At 43.1% G+C, this 11,314-nt stretch overlaps 2 protein-coding genes across 4 annotated transcripts in view; one reads left to right on the top strand and one right to left on the bottom strand.

The window, feature by feature from the left end:
- The window catches only part of epha4b (eph receptor A4b), an 89,974-nt gene extending 86,100 nt beyond the window's left edge, over positions 1 to 3,874 (bottom strand). For all 3 annotated transcript variants that reach the window (XM_046051285.1, XM_046051286.1, XM_046051291.1), the window contains exon 1: positions 3,735 to 3,874. In XM_046051285.1, the coding sequence (XP_045907241.1) occupies positions 3,735 to 3,849 (115 nt within the window). In that variant the 5' untranslated portion in view covers positions 3,850 to 3,874. The remainder of the gene's footprint in view (positions 1 to 3,734) is intronic.
- The window catches only part of LOC123972071 (C-C motif chemokine 13-like), a 66,609-nt gene that overhangs the window by 45,769 nt on the left and 9,526 nt on the right, over positions 1 to 11,314 (top strand). The window lies entirely within an intron of this gene.

The following is an 11,314-nucleotide window of genomic DNA, read 5'->3' as shown; positions in this document are numbered from 1 at the left end:
CCACCACACACACACACACACAAGCCCTCACAGTAGAATCATTCTCTGTCACTGAGCTGTATTTATAACCCTATCTATCAGTCAGCCTCGGGAATACATGACACTATTCTCTGGACCAAGACCACCAAACTGCCCCCCAGCCATACATTATGATAGGATACGTGTGTGTGTGTGTGTGTGTGTACGCGCGCTTGTGTATGGGCTGTTGTTAAGCAGATATAGGAGCTCCACCTTGTTACAGAAAACTTACAGTGGCTCGCAGCTCCTGTTCAACTGTTACTGCTACTGGAGGTCAGAGAGGAAGAGAGGGAAGAGAAGAAGAAGACAAAAGGGAAAACAAAAAAGGAGGGAGAAAATGGAGGCCAGGAGGGAGGCTGATAGAAAATAGAGAAGGGCAGATTTGAAAGAAGGGGATTAGAGATAGTTTGGAGTGGTGGAGGTAGAAAAGAGAAACAGGAGGGTGCTCGCTCTTGCTGTCTCTCTCTGCTGCTCTTTGATGAGAGTGGAGATCTATATCCTCCTCTGTCCAAGGTCATGGTTGTTACATGGGAGTACAGCAATCTCTCGGACTCACACACACACAAACACACACACAGACACACACTTAATGAGGTATAGTTCTGCCGATAACTACAAGCAACCATTATAGATTAAAGCAATTAAACCAGAGGAGACCTTTGACCTAACATTATACCACAGTCAGGATCTTGTGTGAATCATAAGAAAGTGTGTGTGTGTGTGTGTGTGTGTGTGTAAGAAGGCGGCGTCCTCTACATATGCTTGCCTCTGCACTTACTGCTCGCCCTCTTGTTCACCTTACAAAGCAATACAGCAACCCCAAAGCGCCCGAAGGCCTTCCAATGAAAAAGCTATAAGTGTACTGTAGTTCCAAGTCGACCAATTACACATTACAGTAAACCTCTAGACTCTAACATAAACCATAACTGAGTCATGTTTTCCCCCCGTGTTTTGTTGTTTTTCCTCTCCCTCTCTGCCCACTCTTGATTATTAATTCAATTACGTTTGAACACAGTTTTCAGGCAGAATTTGGAGTTCAACCATTCATTTACCTCTATTAGTTTACTCTAATACACATACACTGGCAGTGGAAAGAGGCGCGGGGCTCCAGTCATGCTTTTACAGTATGTTTTCTAGGATTGGAGATATATTTAGAGTCAGAAGGAAGACGCAAAATAGAAAGGAGCGACAGTCTGCTCCTTTCCCCACCAGGAATCTGCACAAGGTGGGAGCAACTGCAAATAAACAACAACAACAATAGAGGAGACACATGTCATTGCACCGTGGTAGAAGGGATCCAGAAAGAGAGTAAAGAAGGGATGAGGACAGCAGGACAAAGGATCATGGGAGACCTGTGAGCATCCACCCTCCTGTTACATCAGTGTGCCCTCAGGGTTCAGGCAAAAGGCGTGTTGGACTCCCTCTGCTGGTGCACAAAAACTCTTCCACTCTTACCTCTTTCACTGTTGACAACAAAGACCTTCAGATGAAATACTCTTCCTCACAGCAACGTATGAAGGAACCCATTTCTACTAAGTCTCATGTTCCCCAGTCTGCAGTTAGCAGCAGTTTTCAAGCAATTCTATCAATTCTCTGGAAGCACCGGGTTCCGCCAGTCCACCCTCACAACTGTGATTCTTGTAAATGCCAACAAGTTTGAAGCAGATCAATATCTCTGGTAGTAAACTAAGCTTGTTGACAGCTTAACACTATCAGCTCTATCAAAGGGACTGTGTTCTTAATTGAGCCTTGAGAGCCGTATCTCTCCTTTTATGACAGCCCCGCTTCTGCTACTAGACAGACTCAGAGGGAGGATTTCCTGGAATAACATGACTACTGAGATGCGTGGGTGGAGAATATGCACACTCATAGACAAACACAAGGTGCACACACACACACATACACACACACATACACACACACACACACGCACACACACACACACACACACACACAGGCACAAAGAAGAGCAATCCTTCGCCTAAGCATGCAGTCACAGCAGGAAAACTGGCAGGCCAAAAGGTAAACGCAGAGCATAGAGTGGCTGACAAAAATGGCTTCATTGGATTACTGTCCCATCGGGGGCACGTGCACATACACACACACACACAAGTCAGACAACTGGTACCAATTAGGCCAATAGTTTAGTAACACAGCAGGATAGAGGATCACCAGAGGATGAAGGACCAAGTGACACACACAGACTGCCTGGCAGATTATTTGAAAAGTAATGAAAACCCCTTCTAACCTGTCAGTCTCCTTCAAAATTTTCAAGTTGAACATGATCCACACAAACACACACACCACATGTATAAGGACTTACAGATGCTCCTGTCAGTTTATCTAAATCAACAGGAGTTTCTTTTGGCTTCCAGTTGGTTTCATCATTCATGCTCATTTCAGTGAATATTTCAACAGTGTGTGTCTCCTTCACATGCATTGTCTCCTGCTGTTAAAATACTCCTCCACTCTCTCTCTTTCTCTCTCTCCTTCACTCCCTATCTATCCTCAGGAGCCTTTGTTCTGTGTGTAGGCTACTCCTCAGGGCTGTGACATACATTCAGCACAACTTACGTACAAGCAGCCTATACTGTTAAGTCAGCCAGAGACAGGAGATCCCATCAGACCTTGGTGTGGCCTGCCATTGTGTGTGTGTGTGTGTGTGACTGTTTGATCTACCCCACGTAAGCCTGAGAGTGAGTGAGAAATGATACAGAAGATGTCAATGAGAGGCAAATCATCCAGCTCATAACATGGAGGGGGAGCTCTATTGAGCTACAGAACAGGGCTGACTGGAGCTTTGGGGAATACTGAATGAAATGATTCACAGAATGACAATCAAGTCACAGCTGCATCATCTCCAGCTAGACTGTCTGACAGCCAGCCAGCGAAAAACAACAGCACAGACACTTTCATTTTACTTCAAACACTCTGCTTTGTTAACCAATGATGGTGAATATAATATATATATATATATATATATAACTTGTGCACACTTCTTTGTTCTTTTCTCCATTAAGTGCAAGTTCAGCTTCCCATTAAACAAGCCAGCTCCCATGTTTCAACCCAGCAAGCGTTAGGGAGTAGTTAGTAAGTAAATGCATTGGCTAATTTCAAGCCAAGCATCGATGTTAATACAATAACTGAGAGAGGCTCAGCAGCAGCGTGTGACAAATTTAATGTAATTGCTGCTCCTCATTTGCAGACTGAGGCAGTAGGCTATAGCCCACAGCAGAAAAAAACAAACATTTATCACTGTGTTATAATAAAGAATCTATAATTAAGAGGGATTTTTGACAGAGATGTCAATGTTGTTTTGACATAACCAATATAAGTTAAGCTACTTTAATGCAAGAAATATATTCCCAAAGATTAATAAAATGCAAAGAAGCTTTTCCATATGTCAGAAAGTGAAATCAGGCTTCTCTATCTTCAGCATGACAGGGTCGCCTGTGTGTATATGTCATACAAATTTAATATCAATTTGCTCGGAAAAGAAAAACGTGACGAACAGTACCCCCCACCCTCCTCCGCTTTTCTTTATGCATGATTCATAACCGAGCAGAGCACTTAACGGGATTCTCCGCCGCTCCGCTCAGCTCCTTCCCCGTTAAGTGGAACCGCGGGACGGGGCTCCCCATCAGCCAGCACAGCGCACAACCAAGTCATCTACCTCACTCCACTTAAGGTTCACAACACCCACCACGGACACCCACCTTCATTCTCCGGGTAATTCCGTAAGGCTCGGCACGGCGACAACGCGTGAAAAAGGAGCAGAGAGAACAGGAGGAAAAGGGATGGATAGATCCACAGGACGCGTGGTGGTGCCATTTTCAGGCTGCGCTGCGCCCTCGCTGCATCCCTGTTGGCGGTGTCGAGTCGGTGAGCGCAGCCCTGCGATTGAGTAGAGAGAGAGAGAGAGAGAGAGAGAGAGAGAGCAGGGACGAGGGCAGGAGAGGAGGAGACGCTGGGAAGGAGGGTCCACCGCCAGCCAAGTCCTGTCAATCAGCCGCCTGACTGTGGTGTAGCCTTTGGAGACGCCTCACTCTAGGTTACACTGTAAAAAAGTATCCATCTGAACAATTGCTTTATCCTGAGTTTGAAAATATTTTTTTGTTTTTGAAAGATTGAAAGGGGATATATATAAAGAGAGATAAAACTAACTTTCCCACTCATTTTAACAAGGACATGCTCAATTGTCAGTGCTTCAGGGACATAATTAAACTTTTGTAATCTCTTCCAAAGCTACCCTAAACTGAAATTCAGGCACAAATACAATGCTGCTTCAAACGTGATAATAGGCCATAAATGTCACAGCAAAACTAAATCTTCCCTGGGATCAGATGATTCTGAGCATGCTCAGAACTGTCTTTTCTTTTAAAAGAAGATCCAGAAGCAAAACTTTTGGATTTATTGTTTTGCTCATCTGTTTTTCTAAAAAATGGTCAACTCATATGGGATCAAACTGACAGCTGTGTATCACTCCCCACTTTCAGGAGCAGTGAAAGGGATGCAATCCCTGAAAAGTAGAAGCATATTTAATCATGATTTTCACATAGTTATGGCCATAAGGGAAACAATCACCTATATCAACCAAAAGTTAACTTTTTTAAACATTCTAATTTATTTCACATCCGGCAAAAAAAGTGTGTTTGCAAAGGACAATGCACATGCAGTTAACCGATTTTAGATGGATTTACCCAGAACCACATTCGTGGGTAGAGCAAACTGCAACAAAGCCAGCCATCTCATTACTGATCCAGAGTTGTTGGGACCTACAGAATTGTCTGGGTAGTACCAGAATAAACACTTCCATCTCACTGTAGAAAATTCTGTCAATTATTTTGATAAGCGACATGGGCACATTACTGGATTAGTGTCAGCTCAGGCTTGCCTCTCTCTGTCTTTGCCCGGTTGTTGATATGGCTCCTGCAGATGTTACTAGGACAATACTGACATGCACATCAGATTCCACCCAAACACTTTATGGAGATTTATTCTGCCTATATTGCATATATTTGACTACAGTTTGGACGTCAGGAATGTGTGTATGTGTGTGTGTGTTTGTGTGTGTGAATGTTGCTGTTGTTATGTCTCGAGCAGACTGTCTTTAAACATGAATAAGTAACATGCGCAGCCTGTCATATGAAATGTGCGAGGAGGAGCTGAGTGTGTGTAAGGTCAAGCTTTCAATCTTCTTCTTCTTTAAGAGGGCTTATTGAGCTCATGTGGTGAGACCCCTGCCCCTGCCGGAAGAAGATGTCTTCAAGAGGGACATGTTACCTCTCTTGCTTAACTGCTCTAGAGTGTGCGTGTGTGTTTGTGTTCATATACAGAATATTACACTTCTCATCCGTCTGGTGTCAGCTTCTCCAACTGTTTTGACCAATTGCACCTGTAGGTTGAGGTCAACACAAAATATGACATTACTCTGGAAACCAGCACCAGTTCATGAAGGCATAGGATGCAAAAAAAATGTAATCTTCTGACAATTAATGAGGCACATCATTCATTTCTACCAATTAGTCCTTATTAAAAGTAGATGGTAGGGTAACTTTATGTAATTTAATGGAAACCTTAATGGAATAGTTCAATATTTTGAGAAATACGCTTATTCACATTCTTGATGAGAATTAGATGAGAAGACTGATACAACTCTCAGGCCAGCCATTTGGAATTAAGGAGAGGGGAACATTTTCCAAATTGGACCCCTCATCCATACCGCTTCAGCACCACCACCACCCCTTAGCTCTAATACAAAGATGGGCAATTTCAAATAAGCTCTTGGCCATTAGCCTCGTAGCAACACAGACAGAGTCTTTAACAACCGTTTCCAAAGCCAGCGTGTTGTAGACCTGTCCAGGTCATGCTCTGTTTTGCATACATATACTCAAGAAGATTATAAAGCACAAAAGGTCATGTCAGTTATTTTGAAACCCAGAGAAAAACGTTCTGTCATCTAACCTGCTTTGCGTGGGGATAGTCTGGTTCAGTTTCTGACAGAGGGTGATATCATAGAAACAGTGTGATTATTTTCTTACTGACCATAGGCCTCTGCTCATTCCATTTTCTTGTTCTCACCGTACCTTGTTAGGGCCTTGATGTGTACCCTTTCACCCTCCCAACCCTCTCACCCATTGCTGCTCAAGTGCAGTAATTATGAAGCTACCTCCAGCACCCAGTTAGTTTAGCTTAGCATAAAGATTGAAAACAGAGAAAACAACTCAGAGGTAACAAAATCCACCTACCAACACCTGTAATGCTCATTAATTAACACGTTACATCTTGTACAAAAAGTTTAAAACTGATACACTGTGGTTTTACAGTGGGTTATGTGCCAGACTATTTCTTGGCTGGGCAAAGTCACTTCCTGGAGTCTCCACTGATTTTTTGTGTGAGGTTTAGAGTGGCTGGTATGTCTTTGTTAAGAGCAGGCAGTCATGAAACAAACAACAAAAATCATTGCAGACCCTCGACATCCCCTCCTCTCTGAATAGATAGATAGATAAAATGCTTTTATGTGAAGCAACTGTCTGTATCAAACTCTTCTCATGTTTTTGTGATGTCTTTTATGTGACGCAATGGACTGTAGCACTGTGCCCAAGACAAATTTCCCCTATGGGGACAATAAAGTTTACTCTACTCTCTAAGCTAAGCTATGAATCTTCTCATCCAACTTTCAGCAAGAGTGACTCCTCCTTTAATTCCAACATTTCAGTACTCAGTTTGGTGCGGTTTTGAATATGGATTGGGTGAAATTACAACCTATTTTCAAATCTAATTTTGGCATTTCTCTTGCTATGAATGCTCAGCTTACAGAATGGGATAAAGACATCCCATAGGTCACCTGATGCACTGGGATTTTTTCCCTGCTGGCAAATGTGATGTAACCACGCTGTGATTTATGGAAGGATCATGACCACAATTATATTTACCACGAGCAACCTTCTTCTATCACGCTTCTGTCCCAAATGAGGCTCCTGAAAGAGCTATAAAACTGTCAAACATACCCTGATTTATGCTGAAATTCTGTTTTACCCCGTCTTGGCAATGTGTGTAGCTATATAAGTCTGTGTTGGCTTTTGTGTTTTTCCTTGTGTGTGTGTGAAGCAGCCACCTCCAGATTTGTTAAGGCTCCAATTATGATGATGATTTGTTCCCTGCAATGGCTTTACTTGGATGACCTAATTTGCTCATTGAGTGTGGGGAGAAGAAAAAAAATAATAGTCCTTTTTTTCTTCTCTGCTTTCTTTCTTCTTCTTCTCCTCCTTCTTCTTCTGCTGCCATGACGCTGCATTCATCCTCGCAGTGACAAAACATTGCTGTGATGCATTCCAGCAGTGACAGCATGACATGGCCTCTTAAACCCTTGTCACTCTGTCTACCACACTCACACACACGCATGCACCCAAACACACATCCTGCATGCCTCGTGGAAGAGTGATCTCGCCAGCGTAAAGCACCGCTTTTGCATAATAACATTTCAAGGCTGCACACACAAACCCATGTGGTGACAATCCACTGACAGCGCTGAGCGACAGTAGCCTACAACAAACATTTGAAATGTGTCATGTGTTTCCTTATGCCCTCATACACATAACTCTATCTGCATCTGCCTTTGTCGTTTTGCAAAAATCACTCTCTTGACTAAAGCTTGCAGAATTTATTTCCACAAGGAAGTGCTGGTCTTTTCCTAGCCCTTTCATTCATTTTGAATAGAATTCTTCTTTCATTCGTTTTCCCTCCTCTTTCGACCCCTAAATTCTCACCCCTCACCCTGCTCGGCCTGGATGGGTCAACTATTCATTTTATCTGTCTTGGTCAGCTAACCAGCCACCCGCACTTGTCTCTCTCCCTCCCTTAAACACACACACACACATTTCAGCAAGAGCTCCTGTCTACGAAAATAAAGGACTGTCACAAAGTAAAGATGAAACTTGGATAAGCGCAACAGGCAGCGCAGCTGGACTGTGTGCAAGTGTGTGTGTTGCATGCATGCGCCATTGACGGCGATCACTTGTTTGAGAAGGGGCAGAGGTGATGACAGGGTCGTCTGCCTTGCCAGGAACTCCCCCCGAAGCCACCACACTCTATATACACACACACCCTTAGCCCTATTCAAAGCCACTCACTCATGTGGTAATGTCTCTATTGTGACAGCCTGAACGCTTTATGGGCAACAGCTTGGTGCTGGCATTTGGGCAGAGGCATTAGTGTGCATATGAGCGTGTGTGTGCGTGTGCTTGTGTCTGGCTCATCCGCTGTGGAATCTGCTCATTTAGAGCTCCTCGAAGCAATGAGACTTGGATTCTCCTGTTCCAGACCAGTGACAAATGAGCAGAGAATTGCAGGACAGAGGATGGGAAGCAGAGCCAGTCTCAGGCACGAAGATTAAAGGACAAAAATGCACGCACACATATAAATATATACACACACACACACACACACACACACACATCATTCCACTTCACTCCACTCTTACTTTCCTACTGCTACCGTCTTAGTTAAGCAGGCAGAGCGATTCGTCATGTCAGAGAGCCCTGGTGCTACCATACAACAAAAGGTGAAAGGGAGTGTGGGAAAGGGCTGATGCACAAAGCCCTCTCTGCCCCCGTCTGTCTCCCTGTCTCGGTTTCATACGCAGGCCGGGAGCCTCTCCAGCATCCCCCACCCTGTAGTCTTCAAGGCATCTGCGAAAACACAACCAATCTCCCTACACCTGTACTTCCATATCCCTACCTTACTATTTTGTGGTGGCAGCAGAGCTTAGCTAGTGCCACTAACACCGCCAGGAGTGAGGTTGAGATTTCTACTGTGGCCACTAATCCTAAAAACGTTTGAGTTCATAGACAGTGTGCACAAAATATATGTCAACATCAGGTCTCTGGAGCCCCCCAAAAACACCCTTTAGCTCAGTCCAGACAGCCATTGAGCCATAGAGATAGAGGGAGGAAGAGACAGAGGGATGGATGGAGGGAAAAAGAGATAAAAACAGCTATTTAGGGAGGGCATTTTGCCTGTCTCTGCCAGCTCTGCCCACAAGAAGAGAGCATGAAAGAGAAGGAGGATCCCCTTGAGAGGGACACCAGCTATGTAGACAGAAAAAGAAAGAGCAAACAGACAGACAGACAGACAGATAGAACGACTGAGAGAAGAGGATATTCACAATGTTTCAAGTGTATTCTCATCTGGGCCTTATTTGTGTGCCAGATTTTCTCTGGTTGCTAGAGACCAAATAGTGGGGGTGCACACACACACACAGACAAACACACCCACACAAACACACACACACACATACACACAGACTAACTGCTGACTTGAAGGCAAAGTGAATGTCTGGCATATAGCTGAGCCCAGAGGAGGGATATTTACCGTAAGTCTGCAGGGGGGAAGAGCAGTCAGTATCTTACCGTCTTAATTGTGTCCTTCTCAAACAGTGGAATGATTTAGCAATCAATGAAAACTGACCTTGCCTTCCAGTATCACATTCCTGCCTGAGCTGGCCTGTCAGGGGAGGTGAAGTGAGCAGCAATTTGAACAACATCTGGGAAGAAAAACAAGGTCATCAGCAAGACAATGATTCCATTGAATAAGAAAATATCTAACTTTTATGTTATTTACTTCAACCAATGTTGCATCATATCACAGGAGTTAAAAGAGAGAGGGATGGATGGATAAAAGGTGGGATGGAGTCATCATGACGAATTGGAGTTTGCCCAAACAGTGACAGTCTGTTGGCAGAGAGAGGACGGAGAGATGCCCAACTCACTGCTCAATCATTTCCTGCTTGCTTAGTGCCTTACATCGATAGGCTAGCTGAGATCAAGTAAAACATGAATAGGGATTTTGGCTTCACTGTCATACATATGGATCACACAGAACTGTTGTCATCAGGTCTCCAGTTTTATTAGGATTTGCAGTTGCTGATGCCTCAGTGACAGTTAATCCTTTGTCCGATAGTGTTTGAAAATATGCAGGACATGGAAAGAGGAGTGAGAGAACAGCTGAGGGAAAAATCTCTCCTTAAATGGTAATTATTTCTGTTAATAGCAACATTATAGATTTACAAACAATAGGCCTATTTCACAGATGACAGTCGGAAAAGTACAGGTTTAAATAATAAGATTACTGACTCACTGTCACACTGTCATGACTTACTGGGACACCTGAATAGAACAAAGCCATCGTTAAAGTTATTAGCAACACCTGCTATTGTGAAATTCATGCACTATGTAAATAACTCAAAAGGTAGTGTCCATGTAATGTATGCAGGGCTTTGCATTTTATGGGTGAGAAAATTACCATTGTACAACTTTACACCTGAGAGATGACTTATTGTTCATATGATCTCATTTTACTGACGACTGCTACTGGGTGTGTACTAGTGAATGAGTGAAAGAGGTAGCAATTTTGAACACAGCTTAAGAAAGTTCATGCTCTATTGTTGATGTCATCAAGTGCACAAGATCTATCCTATGTAGAATATATGTGAGATAATTCAAACCTGAACAATGTAGAATGATAATGGTTGGCTAAGAACTGCTTTCAAAATAAGTCATGTAGATATTGATATGAAAATAAAATACAAAGCACTTAGGGTTTAAACAGATGATTTCTTTTCAATTACATCTGTGTCCAACTGAATTTCAGTGAAAGTTCCACCTTTCTTTCGTTTTTTATTTTATTTTTTTAGATTCCACATTTTGATACTCTCGACTCTATCTCGTAACAACTAACCACACACACAGTATATGGCCTGAGGGTACAAAGCACTGCTGTCTTTCAGTTATTAAAGCTGCATTAAGTCAATTTTGGCTGCTAGAGGGCAGAAAGTAGTAGAAAATAATTAAATTTACAGGTAGCAACAGGTAGCACAAAGGTAGCTGAATTTCCTGCTGTGATTCCTGCTTGATTAATTCAGTGAATTTCAGTGAAGTGCAGGTGTGCTGAAAGTCTGTCTTTTGGCAAATATATGAGCTAAAGGTGGCTGAAAGCTGCACAAACCCTTTCACATCAATCAACATTTGATTCAAAGTTAAAATAGAAAATATTTCTTAACTGTAAAGGAGTGTTCCAAGGAAGTGTGGATTCGTCTTTTACCTTTCCTTCACAGACACAAACACAATTATGTACACAGAGCAGATACACATGTTGGTGTGATTTGTCACCATCTCTCTTGGCACGGACAGGCCTGGGCTAATGGACGGACACTCTTTGTGTGCTAAACAAATTAGCTCCATTACTAAGAGACAGACAGCAAGGGTGAGAGAGACAAATAGAGAGAGACAAGGTCCAA

This window comes from Micropterus dolomieu, linkage group LG06 (assembly GCF_021292245.1).
Source record: "Micropterus dolomieu isolate WLL.071019.BEF.003 ecotype Adirondacks linkage group LG06, ASM2129224v1, whole genome shotgun sequence".
In the NCBI taxonomy this organism is placed as follows: Eukaryota; Metazoa; Chordata; class Actinopteri; order Centrarchiformes; family Centrarchidae; genus Micropterus; species Micropterus dolomieu.
Note: the sequence above shows the minus strand (reverse complement) of the source record. Positions and strands in the feature narration are given on the sequence as shown.